Here is a 17,180-nt window from a genome sequence, read left to right on the forward strand (position 1 = left end):
AAAATTGTGCTTGAGAAGAGCAGATGCCTATTCACAAGAGTTGTATGAAAGGGAACATTTGGATTGTTCCAAGAACATATGGCAGCAGTAATCCAGGAGAGAATAATGCTGAATATTTAAATTTTGGATTGTAAATTTCAGATTAAATTTCATAGAATGAATATAATTTTGTCCAGAGACTACTATGAGGTGGTATATAGTGGATAGGGATGAGCAAAACTGCCATCCAGTGATTCTTGCCTGTATGATTGCATTTCCTATAACTTGAACATCAAAAAAAAAAAAAAAAAACACAAAATCTACCTTTTTAAATTTATGCAGGGGGGCATCCCACACCCCTTGCAAATTATATATACCAACTCTGAGATTGCACTACAGTGAAGAAAAGGGTAAAGTTCCCAATCCTTGCTGTGCCATAATCTCCATTCAAAAGTTTTGAGTTTTCAAAAACTCGATCATATGGTCTCGACCATATGAATTTCGAGTTTCTGAGATCTCAACTGATAGGTATCCATACACATACAAATATATATATATATATATATATATATATATATATATATATATATATATATTTATATATATATATATATAGAGAGAGAGAGAGAGAGAGAATTAAACTAAATTACATTTAAAATACCCTTTCATCTGTTTATTCAAATGATGTGAAATGTTTTATAACTATATATGCTCACTTTGTTCTCTAAAATATACTTTCTTTGTCATGTGCAGACCAGTATTCTGGGTGAAAAAAAATTCTACTTACAAATTGTTATAAAATATTTTAGCAGAAAATTTAGATGTACCTCTTACAATATGGTAAAATTACGATTATTTTGTTTCAAAAAGTGATATTAATATTTTAGGTACTGAACAATATCAAATTTCACAATGAACTAATAGCAATAACTACAAAACTTGTTTTGTTTTAAGTAAAATGCTTGTTGTCTTGAACGTAAACATCTGTAGAGAAAACAAATATCAACTAGTATACCATCTTAAGCTAAAAGGCCTTGAATAGTTTGTAAGCATTACAACAAGACCTAGCCCCACAAAAACAGCCATTCGGTACTAGATTTCATTATAAACAGCATTGGCTATAGCTGTATAATAAAACATATCTTGCTGAATATTTTTTTGTCCTCATTGCCAATATCTCAACCTGGCTTGTAAAAGTCACAAGAAACAGAAGAAAATGTAAAAAGAGGATTTGTTTGTTAAAATAGTGAGCCAACCTCCAAAGGTTATTATAGTCTACCTGCAAACGGTATTCAATTGTACTGACCAATTACCTTTGCAAAGTTAAATATACCCAGACATTGCCGTTGCCTAATTTACTTACCAACAAGAATTCAGGATACCCTGTTTCTAGTAACAATGAAAATATATAAGGGCTTAGAAAGAACTAATGAGGCAGAAAAACACTGTCTCGGAAATTTACAAAGCTAATTATGCTAGTAATCAACTGCGTCAGAATTACTCAGAGCTCAGAAGGTTTACAGAATGCAAAGAAATGCTTCCAATGCAACATATATATGAAATAAACAAACTTCTGCAGTTTATATCCCTCTGCATTTTTGGAAAGTTGGTAAATGACTACCTGGTTCTATCACTTGACAAACTGCTACTGCTGCTTTCTCTGAAAGATCCCATTTTGCATCAGAACAAAAAAAAGATTGTTAACGTCTATAAACACAATGGTAAATAAGATACACTGATGCTTTTCTCTTTTGTCTTTGAAATTCCAAATTCAGTGAAACTTTATTCACTAGCAACTTTCTGCCCATTCTTCTATTAAAAAAGTCACATAACAAAAAATAAAATCTTTAAAAATCTAAACAAAAAAGTACCAGATTCCACATACTTTATCCAGCATTGTATTGTTTTTTTATTTATTTTCAGTTTGGTAATTGGTTAAGTGAGCTGACAATTGTACAAACAGAAACATAAGTCAATGTGAACAGTATAGTGATAATTAGTCCAATTACAAAATGGTTGATTGCCAAATGCCACAAAGCACAAAGGTGCAGGTATTATACAGAGGACAATAATAACAGTAATAGTAAATATGTACACCAAAGGGTATTTATTTATTTATTTGATATTTGTTGATCGGGATAGTCGATGACTGAGCTAGTGCCCTTTTTCAGCAGAGGCCCAGGGAGAAAAGCTCCACAGTACATCTAATCAACAAAAACTACAGTGGTGAAATAACATGCAATAAGATACATACAATAAAATAATTACGCAAATGTCCTTTGTAGTTCAGTTGAGAAAAATCAACAAAATAAGGCATTTAGACTAAGTAGTAAGAATTGAACAGGTAAGAGTTTGTACAGTATTGTAGCATAGAATTTACAATAAAACAGTTTCCTTATTTAAAATATATACAGTGATTAATAGTGCAGGTCTAAATGTAATAAAATAAAATGCAAGCATTTACAAGAAATACTTACATTCATTTTGCAAGTAAATTTTGAAATCATTCTTAAAAAATGCCATATAATTGGAGTGTTTTTTAAAATCATGTGACACAATTCTTCGTTAAATAACCAGGCTGATCAGGTAATATATACTTTCTAAAAATAGGCCAGTAAATACACAGCAGTCACACTGAGTGAGTGAAATACTGTGACTGCTGTGTATTTATTTTATCTGCAATCTTTAAGCTTGCAGAGTTTGTTTACTTTAGAGAGGGGAATAATGACAGAGTGTTTCAAGGCAGGTAGGTGGAAGTATGCCAGTAGTTAGTAATACATTAAAGATATGTGTATGATGGTCTCCTAGAAAATTTCCAATACACTATTCCAATCTTTAACTTATCCATAACAACTGGCTTTATACTTCCTTCATTCAAGAATTACGTTATTATATCCCCACCTACTTCAGCATCCCAAAGGCACTAAAATACTATATACCCACTACATACCACTGCACCTTCACTAAAATATTTGAAAAATAGCTTATGAGAAAATGTTTAAACACATAAATGACTACAGACTTCTCAGTGATGATCAGCACAGCTTCTGAAATGAAATTTTTTCACATTCACTGTGCTATCAATAACATCAAACTACATCATGAGAAAAAGTATATTAAAAGCAAGTGCTTTCATTGATATGATAAGAAATTTTGTGATAGTCAGCCATGTACCACTCCTAAAGAACCTAGATAAATGTAACATTGGTGTAACCCCATCCTAAAGTTGAAAGATTGCCAGGGTAAAAGAACATTTTAAGCACTTGCAAATTCCGACTTGTTTGATTTTGGAGCTTTATCCTTTGGTGCTTCATAGAGTTTTGTCTTAGGTCCTGCCCTATTATCCCTGTTCCTAAATGATTTCACACATGAACTTCCATCTCTCAAATGCATTCTTTATGTGATGATAAACCCATGCTACATTCAGAGAAATATTTTTGGAAATCTCTCACAAAAAATGTGTAAAAACTGTACTAAACTGGCAGAATGGACTATTGCTAATCAACACAAACAATTCCAAGTCAAATGTCATGGTTTTCAAATCTCAGTAATCACTTGTAAAACTATCTGTAATGATAATCAGAGATATGTAAGACAAAACTCTAACCAGAGCAGACCATGGAAAATACCTAGTGCTTATGTTAGCTCCTACCCTGACTTGTAAAGATCACATTGATGCAAAAATTAGTAGAGGTTAACCAAACTAAAGTTATGCTACAAAATCTCAATCATTCTTTAACCACTGCTTGACAAGCTATAGGTAGAAATGTACTAAAACTAAAATTCAAGTGTGACCTTCCACTCATGGCATGCATGTCCAATTTCAATAAATATCTTTTCTTCTTCAAATAGCAAAATCAAAATCTGTCACCTTATCCTATTAACAAGCTCACAAACTCATCACTATGAGCAGCTCAAACTGTCTGGGTTCAGATCCAAAGCAGAGAAAAATAACTTTTTAAGTGCACTTTTCTCTTGATTATTAACGTTCACTAATCCCTCCTTCTTAAGTGATTGCTTACAGTTTGAGAACAGTCATACGCCATCAAAGATGCACAAGCCAAAGCAGTCTGATTAATGAGTCCCTCTTTTGGAAAGACAACTGGTGAAAAAAAAACATTCACAAAAATAGCTGCAGCTACATGAAATTACCATCCAGGTGACAGTGGAAATAAGGGATGAAATATAAATCAGAATATTTACTGTACTTAAATCACATTTGCAGTTTCAGCTGCTGTGGACTGCAGTGAAACTGACAATATTCTTTACTGTACATTTGTACATTTTTTTGAAAGCATCTCAATAGTATGTTAATGTATTGGGTCTACCAGAAGTTCCCAAGTATCAGACCCTCCAAAAGCCACTGTCTGGTAGCCATAGACTTGGGCATTTTGTAACTCACACAAGCAACCCCTCATGCTTGAACTCTACTAAATGTTTGATTGAGGAACAGCAGCAATGTGGAGAAAATGGAGCTGCTACTTCTCACCTGCACCCAACAGCTGAGTTTGAGAAAGGGATAAATTCTGAAAATGTGAGGAGGGAGTACTATGGGATGAGAGAGTATATGAGGTTTTCAGGCAGCTTTAAGGAGGGGGATGTACATGTGTGTGTGTGTGTGTGTGTGTGTGTGTGTGTGTGTGTGTGTATATATATATATATATATATATATATATATATATATATATATATATGTATATATATATATGGGTCTACTGCTTTTCATCGAATACCACGTATTCAAAAAATAGCAGTAGACTGCTCAGTTATGCAAAAGTGCACTTATTAAAAAGTGCACTTTCGCGAACTCAGCTTCTGTGAACGGATTGGACCACAGTGGAGGACAGCAGGAAAACGTGCTATGTCCTCCACTGTGGTGCAGTAGTTACGGACCTTACGGTTAGGGCACGGGTCATGGTAAGGAGATAGCCCTACTAGATATCCCCTTACCATGACCCGCGCCCTAACCCTAAGGTCCGTGACTACCGCACCACAGTGGAGGACAGGCTATCCTCCACTGTGGTGCAGTAGTCATGGACCTTAGGGTTAGGGTGTGGGTCATGGTAAAGGGATAGCCGTACTAGCTATCCCCTTATCATGACCTGCATCCAAACCCTAAGGTCCGTAACTACTGCACTAAAATCAGTAGTAGCCCGTTCGCTGAAGCGGGTTTCGCGAAAGTGCACTTTCGATTAAGTGCACTTTCGCGTAAACCAGGGTCTACTGTGTGAGTTCGAAGAAGTGTATTGTCGAACTTATACAGTCGACCCATATATATGTGTGTATATATATATATATATATATGTATATATATATATATATATATATATATATATATATATATATATATATATACACACACACACATATATGTGTATGTATGTGTATATATATATATATATATATATATATATATATATATATACATATATGTCTGTGTATATATATATATATATATATATATATATATATATATATATATATATATACACACACACACACACATACATATATAGTTAGATTTTTGCGTTTGTGAAAATGATCAGGGGAGGCTGACAGTCATGGCCTGTTGATATTGGTGGATTTCTCATTGGGACATTTTTTCTTTTGAAACTTAACTTCATGTTTCAGTTGCCCTCTATTCCTATCAGTGAAAGAAATAATTCAGCGAAAGAAGTAATGTCATAAGAATAACAATCTTATGTTTGGTCTTTGTGATTCTACTGTGTCCTTGTAGCTGGAGATGGGAGCTGCCTTATTGACTTGATTTACTTACAAGTAACTTATAAGGTAACAGGAAGTAGTGTAACCATAAAATTCTGGGTCCACCACGGAGGAATTGCCACTTCCTGCTATGGTGAAAATACCTCTGACTGAACACAGAGATACCTTATTCCTGAAATAGGATTAGCACTTATTTGGGCATAATAGATTAACTCTCCCAGCTTGGCATCAACCCATATGTCACCAGATGGGTAGTTAACTGGCTCATTGATAGAGACCACTCAGTCAAAATAGGGGAAGCCACCTCTAGTAGTAGACCCGTAAAAAGTGGCATACCCCAAGGATTGGTCTTGGGGCCTCTGCTGTTTGGGATATATTTTTCTGAGGTGCAAGCCAAAACAAGTGGTCTGTGGCTGACCAACCTTGCAGATGACTGCAAGCTGGGCATTGTCATAAATTCCCCTAGTGATGTGAACATCCTCCAAGAGGGCCTTAACCAAACTAATGACTAGTGCTAGAAGCATGGCCTCAAACTGAAAGCCAAGAAATGCATCATTATCCCCTTTGGGGAAAATGGTGTCCCCACTAATTATCACATTAATAACAATGTACTAAGTATGCAATCAGTCACTCGGGACTTGGGCACCCAGGTTGATAGCAACCTGATCTTTGACTACCATGTTGCCTCCATTGTATAGAAGGCTTTCTATGTGGCCCACCTCATAAGTAAGGGTATTTCATCCAGGAGCAAGGAGGTCATAGCATCCCTGTACTCCTCCCTTATCAGACCCATTATCGAGTGCAATGCCCCCTTCGGCATGTACCTTGACAAGCACATGCAGCTGTTGGAGAAACTACAGAGGTTCCTGACCAGGAAGATCCAGGGTCTCAAACTCCTGTCCTATACAGATAGGCTAAAAGCCCTGTCTGTCTACTCAGTCTCACACAGACTGGTCAGAGGTGACTTGTGTCTGGCATACAAGTCCGTCTCACACTCAGCCTTGATGGAGTTGCTGCATATTCGTAAGTCAAACTTCACTTGCACAACCCACATGCAAGGTCTCAACCTGGACTGTGACATTAATAGAACTTATTGGTGGGATAGATTTGTGTTCCAACAACTCCCCCATCTGTGGAATAGACTTCCTCTCCATATCAAGCAGAATACCTCACTAGCCCTCTTTAAGAGGAACCTGGATGACTGGATGGGAAACAAAAGATATGCCCCTGGGATCCCACCTGTGTCCTTGCTGGACAGGGAAAACAGGTGCTGACTTTATGAGAACATGGGTGAAATTCTTGTCTAGGCTTATAAGGGCCTCCGGGCCAATAGACTAGTATTTTCCTATTAACCTATGAACCTATTTGCACAGTATATCCTATTTGCATAGTATATCAGTTTTTTTAAGTACGTTGTTTCATTCCTTATTTTGTTTACTCAGTTATTGCTTGCAGTTTATTAAATCTGTTCATAATTTCATGGGTAGTTATCAGGCATGCTGTCAAGGTGCAGATTGAGAAGACTACCCCCATTTCTTAATTTCCCCAGAATACTGTCAGGTTAAATGACTTGCCCTGAGTTAGGCAGTAGGCAAATGAAGGCTGAGATGATTAAACCTCGGACTACAGGAAGTAGCTCCTTGGACTACAGGAAGCAGCTCCTTGGACTACAGGAAGCAGCTCATTAATAGCCTGAAACCTCTGTGCTCATTTTTGGAAATGAATATGTTTTGAGGTGAAAGACGTTTTGTCTTGCAGTAATAGTACCTTTAAGTATACTGTAAATTTAGGAAGGAAAAAACACTTGTAATTCAGGATAGAGAGGAAAATCACTGTTATATTTCTTGATTGATTTTGTTATACAGTGGAACTTTTTATCAATAGATTTTTTTTCTAGGGTACCTTAAATACAGTGAATGATGCTTATTATATGATTTAATGTAAAGTCATTAAGCATTCTCGTAAATTGGGAGAAATTGCTAATGTATAAAAGACACCAAAAAATGAAAGGTATGTATAGAAAACTGATCTGTTAAAGAAAGAATATTTGAAATTCTTTAAGCTATGATTTACAACTCTCAGAACATTCTAACAGATCATGAGTTGAAGATTCATTGATCTCATTATTTTCAAATGTAATTATGTTGTGGTCGAAAAGCATTTTAAGGCAGAAGCTAGAATTTCAAGCATTCATTTCTTATTCATTCATCCGTTCCTTTATTCATTCATTCCTTTTCTGATATGTGGTTTACTATAATCAGGGTTTTGAGGGAGCCAGAGTTTATCCTTGTAAGCAATGGGGATAAGGCAGCACATAACCAGTCCTAGATGGAGTTGTAGTCCATCACAGGATGTACACAGACCCAACAAGTACACTGCACATGCACCCAAGGGCAGTTTACATGACTGCTAATCAACCTGTTAGTATATTTTTGGATTGGTTGACAAAACCAAAAGACCATGTTAAAAACCCGTTTGGAACAAGGGAGACACATAGTCTCCACCCATATGGAACCCTAGCTGAGAATCAAACCAGAGAATAAAATGTTTTGAGCCAGCAATTTTCTGCCTAGTCATCATCCATATCTTCTAAATTGCTTCACCTTGTGACTGGTCATATTTGAGGAAGCTGACCAGGATACACCAGAGTTCCCTATCAGCAGCAAAAGGTTCTGGCTCATGCAATAGAATCCCCATATTCTTTAAAGAATGCTGTGTGATATAATGTCTCCAATATGTCCAGAGTCTGGCCTGAAGCCCCTTAAAAATGTGTCATGCTTGGCAGACAGCTAAGAGACATCTTTTCCAGGAAACAGCTACCTTCTATGAATCATTACCTCATCTTGGTCTAAAGAAGCTCCTCTGAAGGCCTCCTGAATAACCAAGATTTTCACTCTTTCGTGGTGCATAAACTCCAAAACTCTCCTAAAGAATCTCATTTCCAGAAGTTGTACCTTTGATCTCTTCACATTGGTCAATACCCAAAATTTATAAACTCAGAAGAGGATGGAGATGTAAAGTGAGTAGTAAATTGTTTCATGACCCAGATCTTGTATTGTCAAAGGCCAGTTATTTATTATTTTTTACTTATTGACATCTGGTAACCGGAAAAAGTCTACTGGATCAGAGACCCATTTTCAGTAGAGGTCCAGGAAAAAAAGCTCCAAGTACAGTTACAAAGAAATGGTGTAACATAATATTAGCAAGTATATACAGATGGAAGGAAGATGAAATACAGTTCCAAGGAAGCAATATAGAATAACTACATAAGCTCCAAAGTACAGTTACAAAGAAATGGTATAACATCATGTCAGCAACTATACAATAGGGAATAAGAACGTTACATAAGGTATATACAGAATATATCCAGTGGGTTTTTTTTGTGTGTGTCACACAGGTCACCTCCAAAGCTATTGCAGACATACCTGGCCACTTGTGAGTCTCAAAGTGCTGTCTACCCTCCTTCATTAACAAATCACCAAGATATTTAAACTTCTTTCATTTGGATGCCAGGTTTCTTCTCACCTCCTGTGAACACTCTGTCCAGAAAACAATGACCTCTGATATAGAGGTGCCATTTTTCTCCCAGTTCATGCTGTAAATCACTGTGGGTAAGAGGGTTACATCTACTGCAGATAACAAAGGTACAACTGTTACAATGCTAAAGTGGATATTGAGCAACCCATAAGCAGAAGGGGAGACAGAACATACTCCTTTCGTGAATTCCTAAACCTTCCTTGAACATGTTCACTTTAATGTTTAAGATGTAGACCCATCTCTCAATTCATTAATACTGGGGCTGGATCACAACAGGAATACCAGGATGCTGTGTTGTTGTAATGTTGTAGTTCTTTCCAAGACTCTTTCAGAACATAGTCATGTAACTTCTGAGTGTCCACAGAGCAGAGGTGCACACTATTGGTTAACTTCAGTGACACCTCCAATATATATGAAAAGAAAAGTAACCAATCTGCTGTTCCTTTTACAGATCAAAATCTGCTTTGCTTCTTCTAAACATAATGTTCAGCTTTCAGATCAAGTCCTCCTTCCAGCACTCTGTTATGGGCTGTCCCCAGGAGGGTGGGGGATTGTGATCTCATTATAATAGTAACACACCCTGGTGCTCTTTTTGAAAGGATGGACCACCTCCCTAGTTTTCTAGTTAGGATATACTGTCAGCAAATAGGGGTCATCAGAAGAACTGAAGTATTGAGACAGAATGGGAAAAAATGGAATAAGTTGATGGCTGAGGAGCAGGGAAGTCTGAATGAGGAAATGAAAGCTAGAATCAGAAGGGCCACAGCTTACTGGCACAGACTGTCAGTGGTAATGTGTAGCAGCTGAATTTCAAAGAAGCTGAAAAGTACGTTATGCAAAACTGTGCTGCAGTCAGTACTTCTGCCTGTTACAGAAACCTGAGCAATAAAGACAGAGCAGTTGGGGAAGCTAGAGGTGACAGAAATGACGTGCCTGAGACTGGTAGTAGTGGGACAGACAAAGAAATGAGGACATCAGAGTAGAAGCCCAAGTAGCTCAAATTGTGGAGAAAGTTAAAGAGAACATGTTACAGTGCTTTGGACAAATGTACAGGAAGCAGAAGACAATTTGGTGAAGAAGATTTTGGAGAAACAGGAGGAAGGTAAGAAGACATGGGGATGTCCATCAAAGAGAGACAGGCATGACTGTCAAAGGTAGAAGAGTGGCACTAAATCGAGAGAGACTGAGAGAGAGATGGCAACATATGATGCGACACCTGACTCCATGTAGAAAAATGGGAGAGGGAAATAATTATGATGATGATGATGTTGATGAGGCACTATCATCATTACTGTCTTCCTCTTCCATGCAGCACTGAAAAACTACATTATTATGACTAACAATATGTAGTGCCTTCAGCTTTCCTAACTGTATTGCATTTGCTCCAGCAGCCTGATCACTTCAGAATTGTTTACTTGCTTCAGAGATGCCACCTTCAGATTAAGACCAAGTGTCAGCAGTTTCTTCTGGGGAATGCCTCCTCAAAGGAGAGTATGACCAGTGGGATTGGGAGTTCCACTTCACAGAGCTTATTCTACTTTCCAACGATGTCAGCACTGTATGTAGGTCATTTTTCGGCTCTTTTTTGGGAACAACCTTCTAATTGTTTCCCCTTCATTCTTGAGCCATTAGATGCTGTGTCAGAACCTCTTTGGGGACATCCAAAAGTTATCTTCCATGGCCAAGCAAAGCTCCAGCTGTACTAGGCATTCACTTTAATGACTGTCTTAGATTCTGCCTTTCTGACACATTCATACCAATAAGGCAAATCTGGAGACACATCCAGTGATTACATTGAATGGAAGGCATCTTAATGATGATTTCAGTCACTGCATCCACCAGAGGGTCCTAGCATTACTATCATGTTGAGTACCAACCACTTTTTTATCATTTTGTATATATATATATATATATATATATATATATATATATATATGTGTCATTATTTGTTTTTAATTTTTATTTATTTATCTTTTTGTTGACCAGGTTAGTCCCACAAGGCCAGTACTCTCTTTTCATGGGAGTGCTGAAGTAGCTATTTAAAGTTAAAGTTAAACATATTGAATATGTATAAATATATATATATATATATATATATATATATATATATATATATATATATATGTGTGTGTGTGTGTGTGTGTGTGTGTGTGCAAATGAATGAATAAATATATATATATATAGGTCTATTTTAGAAGATCACATTAACACATTATCAAAATTCACAAAGACACAACAATGAAAACTCAGAACAACAAAATCCAGAATATGGCATGTAGTACAATAGGTTAACTACTGTGTTTACTGTATTAATTAAGTCCAACATTCTAGCAGTTTGTATTACGTACCAACATGAAACAATGGTGGATGTTACGTACCATGGATCCAGCATCCTTGGGTTTGTGTATCAAATGCAAAAGTGTGAGAAATATAGGGTGTTGGAAGTGGTTCCATGCATTCGCCATGACTTTGTTCAATATGTGTGGTTTCCTCCAAATGTCATTAAGGCTACAGAACCTGAAGGAAAGAGTGCACATTGGGCACTTTTGTGTTGTAGCACAACAGATCATCACACAATTAACCTAGTTCTGCTGACTCAAACTCAAATGCTGTGTATTTCTAGCCAGATACCTTGGAGTTGACAGAAGCAGTGAATATCTTGGCTTTAGGCAATTGCTGGACAGATTTTTATCTGCATTCTGAATGACATTGGTTTGGAGAACCTACATTGCATTTATTTACATTTACAGAGCTGATGCAAAACTTCATGTGGCCTCTGTAGCACACAGGTGATTGTTAATGCGTACTCTGGTTTGTATATCTTGGGGATAGCCAGAATTAGATGCATTCATTAAGGCAATCCAGCAGATTACAAACCTTTTTTCATTTAAATTTCCAGAGTCTCTTCTGAAGCTGGGTGGTCAGTAAGGAAATGTTAGCAATTATTAATAACCAAAGGTACGGACCTTTTTCACAAGAAAAAGCTGCCCCTCACCCAAACTTTCAACCTTTTTTGAAAATTTTACTCAGTATGAATTTTTACTTCAAAACATCTAAATTTAATGGCTGTGAACTTCTCATGAAAAAGCAGAGCCTATGTTTGAGTCCTTTCTAACAATATCAAGTTGTAGAAAAGAATTGTAGCATTTTCCTCCAGCTACCGAGTGTACTAAGCTTCAGGCTTCAGCTAAAAGGCTTGAAAAGCAGCCTGACTCATTAATATGAAGTGGTCTGTAAATAAATGTTATGGCTAGAAGGAAGACATACACAAAAACATTGACTTTCTTTCAAGATTTGTATGCTAATACAGGGCAATATTAGGGTAGATGTTATTTTTTTCTAGCAGTTTCTACAGTAGGAACCCAAAGAAGTAGATTGCTTATGAACGACATGGCATCAGATAATTTATTAAGGAAGGTGTACCACTATGTCATGCAGGTTTTCTGTTATCCATATTTTTGTATTTCCAAATACTTTTGATGGACAGACACATTAGACATTTCTAAAACATTTGACGAGAGATAGACAGATAGACAGACAGACAGTAAAAGATTCATGATATGTATAACAGACCATAAAACAATATTTTTTTATGAGACTACTCATTTCTGCATATGTTATTTTCTGCAGAAATATATATACACTTATATAGGGGTATGGCAGTATGAATGTCAAAAGAATAAAAAAACTATGAAGGAATTATCCACGTCACATCATGAGAAACAAAGATCACATCTGAAGAAAACAATGTTCTATTCATGCTGTTTGAATTGTTTTCAAACACAGTGTAGTGTAAGGTGGATAAGTTAATTGTTAACAGAATACAAAGTTTTTTCCATGTATACTACCATTTCCCAAGAAACGTACTAAACCTAAATTAGACTATGATGACCTGTGACTGCTAATGTATTTGCTAAAATCTGGAGAATGCCATTTGTCATGTGACCATCCGGTAATCTTGCATGTGAGGGCTAAGGGTTGTAAGTACCTGATAAAACACAGCTGTGCTACATTGGCAGTGTTTTTCTTTCCATATTTGCAGTATGCATTAGCGATAATCATTTACAGTAATGTGTGGAATGCTTTACGTTATCACTGGATATAGGAAATCAATACTTATTAATTTTAATCTACTGCATTATGAGGTTGGGAAGAATGTTTGTAAGTAGTGTGATTATGCATTTCTTGGTCACTTGAATACAAATGATTGGCATATGGATTTTTCTTCATAAGAGAGAGGAATCATATGATGTCATTACTGTTTAACGTCTCTTTTCATCTGGGGGGGAGCAGGAGAGGGTTCTTGCACTGGCAGCTGTCGGGTCTTTTCTTGTGACACTACTCATTCACCGGGTTTATATTACATTATTGAAAAGTAATTTAATCCAACGGCATTTGACATCGAATTGCCATTCATCAAGCTGTTTATAGTGAGATTGTGGTACAGTGAAGATCGGAAGATTTGCCCTTTCCTCACTGTAATGCGATCTTGGAGTTGGTATATATAATTAGCAGGGAGTGTGGGGGATGCAGACCCCCACAAGAGTGAATTCGATAAATGGCATTTTCGTTGTAAGTGACATTCGATTAAATTATGTTTTGATTATGTAATATAGACCCCATTCACCATAGCCATTCACCATTATTGAGGAACATGAATACTGCCCAGATGGTTGCGTAATGAAGAGGAGAACCTTCGTATCATCCTAAGAGGTGGGTAGCGATGAAACAGGTTAGTCCCAGTATGAGTCCGTCTTCAAAGTAAGGCAAATTTTTAAAATAATTCTACCCCTTGAGCCAGACTCAGATTCATTTTACCTCACATGCAATAAGTTCAGCATGGTTTGGCAAACTTTGTCTGACTCACTGTCATATGCTTACAATCTGGCAGTAATAGATCACCCCCCCCCCACGGCTGGTTATAGGTAGTCCCAAAACTTCCACTTGTCAATCAGAAGTAAGATCACAATGCCTCCCCCCAAATGAAGATGTTGGACATTAGACCTTACACACGGTTGCCCTTAGTTTTAAAGGTTATATACATTGTAGGACTAAACAATAGTTTAAGAGGATACCATAAGTAAAACTGGAAAAAACAACAGTAGGATTTAGTGCTGTAACTGATGAAAATCCAATGTATTTACTGTATAAAGTGTCCACATTTGTTTAATTAGAAAATAAAATGCAGTTCCATGTTTATGATGTCACTGTGACTGAGATAGCTTACATAATTATATTCTTGATCTTTGATTTTTAATTTCTTGCAGATATCAGTCCTCCTGCACAGGGAGTGGACCACCGACAAGTTCAAAAAGAACTCGGAGATGTCATTGTTAGACTGCATAACCCTGTTGTACTAACACCAACCACTATTCAAGTCACATGGACGGTAAGAGACAGAAGATAGAAAACTAAAGTAATGTGTCAAAAAGTAATATAACTAATGTTAATGAGATATATATTTATTTAAAAAAAAAGATCAGCTGGAATGGTTTGTTGAAAATGCAAGTGGCCATTAAAGGACTTGCCAGTTATCCAAGTCTTGTGTCTGAAAATGAGAATATATTTCTTCTGATTTTCATATACATTTTGTAGCATTAACTGGGTACATGATTTTACAAAGGGTGTCCTTCCTCCCCTTATTGCTCATCATATTGCTCTTTCTTACCGTAATTAAATAGTAAAGGTTGACTTCCCTTGGTGTAAATGGGATTCCTACCATGTACACAAAGCATTAACAGCTCTGAAGCTGCTGAATCTGTTCAGTGGATCCATTTGCTGAAATGAAGAAGAAGATTTCAAAAATACTGCTGTAGCTCATTTCAAAGAAAATACAGCTTCTAATAGCTAACCAAGAAAACAGTGCAGTGTTGAGTGGTGATGGAGTATAATCCATAGTCATAGCTGGAGACTTAATATTGTTGGAATATCTGACAAAGCATTCGGAAGACAACTGTCTCAATGTAGATGTTCAGATACTTAATTAAAAAGTGTCAGATGTGAATCAGAAGTGTGATCAGCTTTGAATGCGTAAGTATGATAATGATACTTTTCATCACTGGCTTGCCTATATCATAAACTGTGAGGAGAATAGCTAGTTAAGATAGTTTTTAGTTAGAACAGCAACATATGTGCAGTAAAATAAAACTAAAATAGGCACAGTGGATCTACAAATGTCATGTAATTTAATTGAACAAACTGTTATTCACTGATACATTTAGGTGTTTGTAAATTAGTAAAGCTGTTTTCCTGTGTCTGTAATTACAAGTTTTTAACGTTTAAGTTAAATACAATAATGGGTGGTACGTGTACATTACGTGTTTTTGCATTGTCAAAATTGAGCAAAATTAAAGCAGCACATTGTAGCAGGGTTTGTGGGCTCAAATGTTTAGTAGCAAAAATAAGTATAATTTTAGCTATGTCATAATTATAAAAAGTTTTATTAGTGCTGTTTGGTCATGTGAGCATGAGCTGATTACAGTTGTTTAAATAGCATTTTCATTTTCAGTCATTAATATCATTTATGGCTATGCCAAGAAAGAGCACTACAGATGCATGTTTGCTCTGAGAGTATTGTTGGAGAAATACAGAGGAGGTCAGAAGGAGTTGCATTGTGTCTTTGTGGACTTAGAGAAAGCATATCACAGAGTGCCTAGAGAGGAGTTTTGGTATTGTATGAGGAAGTCGGGAGTGGCAGAGAAGTATGTAAGAGTGGTACAGGATATGTACGAGGGTAGTGTGACATTGGTGAGGACTGAGGTGGGAGTGACAGATACTTTTAAGGTGGGGGTGGGATTACATCAAGGATCATCTCTAAGCCCTTTCTTATTTGCAGTGGTGATGGACAGGTTGACAAATGAGATCAGACAGGAGGCCCCGTGGACTATGATGTTTGCAGATGACATTGTGATATGTAGTGAGAGTAGGGACCAGGTTGAGGAGACCCTGGAGAGGTGGATATATGCTTTAGAGAGGAGAGGAATGAAGGTCAACAGACTATATGTGTGTGAATGAGAGGGAGGATAGAGGAATGGTGAGGATGCAGGGAGTAGAGGTGGTGAAGGTGGATGAGTTTAAGTACTTGGGATCAACAGTTCAAAGTAATGGTGAGTGTGGTAAAGAGGTGAAGAAGAGAGTACAGGCAAGGTGGAATGGGTGGAGAAGAGTGTCAGGAGTGATTTGCGACAGACGGGTACCAGTAAAAGTGAAAGGGAAGGACTATAAGAGAGTAGTGAGACCAGCTATGTTATACGGATTGGAGACAGTGGCACTGACAAAAAGGCAGGAGTCAGAGCTGGATGTGGCAGAGTTAAAGATGTTAAGATTTGCACTGGGTGTGACTAGGATGGACAGGATTAGGAATCAGTATATTAGAGGGTCAGCTCAGGTTGGACAGTTTGGAGACAAAGCAAGAGATGTAAGATTGCATTGGTTTGGACATGTGCTGAGGAGGGATGCTGGGTATATTGGGAAAGGAATGTTAAGGTTGGAGATGCCAGTTAAGAGGAAAAGAGGAAGGCCTAAGATAAGGTTTATGGATGTGGTGCGAGAGGATATGCAGGCGGTTGGTGTGAAAGAGCATGATGCAGAGGACAGGAAGAAATGGAAACAGATGATCCGCTGTGGCGACCACTAACGGGAACAGCCGAAAGAAGAAGAATATCATTTATGGCTTTTCATCTCATATGTTCGCAACATCCAGCTTTTTTTTGCAAAAATGCTTCTAATGATTTCATATATCCCTTTACAGTTTCCTCTCTGATGCATATGTATATGTAGTCATGCTATCCTAATGATATATATATATATATATATATATATATATATATATATATATGGGTATATCACAGTATAGTAAATCCATTTATCCATTATTTACATACTGGACTCACAATCATTTTTCAAATAATCGGATGCTACATAAACTTCCCCAAAAATCT

At 36.9% G+C, this 17,180-nt stretch overlaps 1 protein-coding gene across 18 annotated transcripts in view; it reads left to right on the forward strand.

Annotated features, from left to right (window-relative positions):
* Nucleotides 1-17,180, forward strand: part of ROBO2 (roundabout guidance receptor 2) — a 1,870,921-nt gene that overhangs the window by 1,498,442 nt on the left and 355,299 nt on the right. For all 18 annotated transcript variants that reach the window (XM_044072440.1, XM_044072432.1, XM_044072427.1 and 15 more), the window contains one exon: nt 14,508-14,629. In XM_044072440.1, coding sequence (XP_043928375.1) covers nt 14,508-14,629 — 122 coding nt within the window. The remainder of the gene's footprint in view (nt 1-14,507; nt 14,630-17,180) is intronic.

The sequence above is a fragment of the Protopterus annectens genome, chromosome 5.part0, assembly GCF_019279795.1.
Source record: "Protopterus annectens isolate FY-2018-M chromosome 5.part0, PAN1.0, whole genome shotgun sequence".
Classification (NCBI taxonomy): domain Eukaryota; kingdom Metazoa; phylum Chordata; order Ceratodontiformes; family Protopteridae; genus Protopterus; species Protopterus annectens.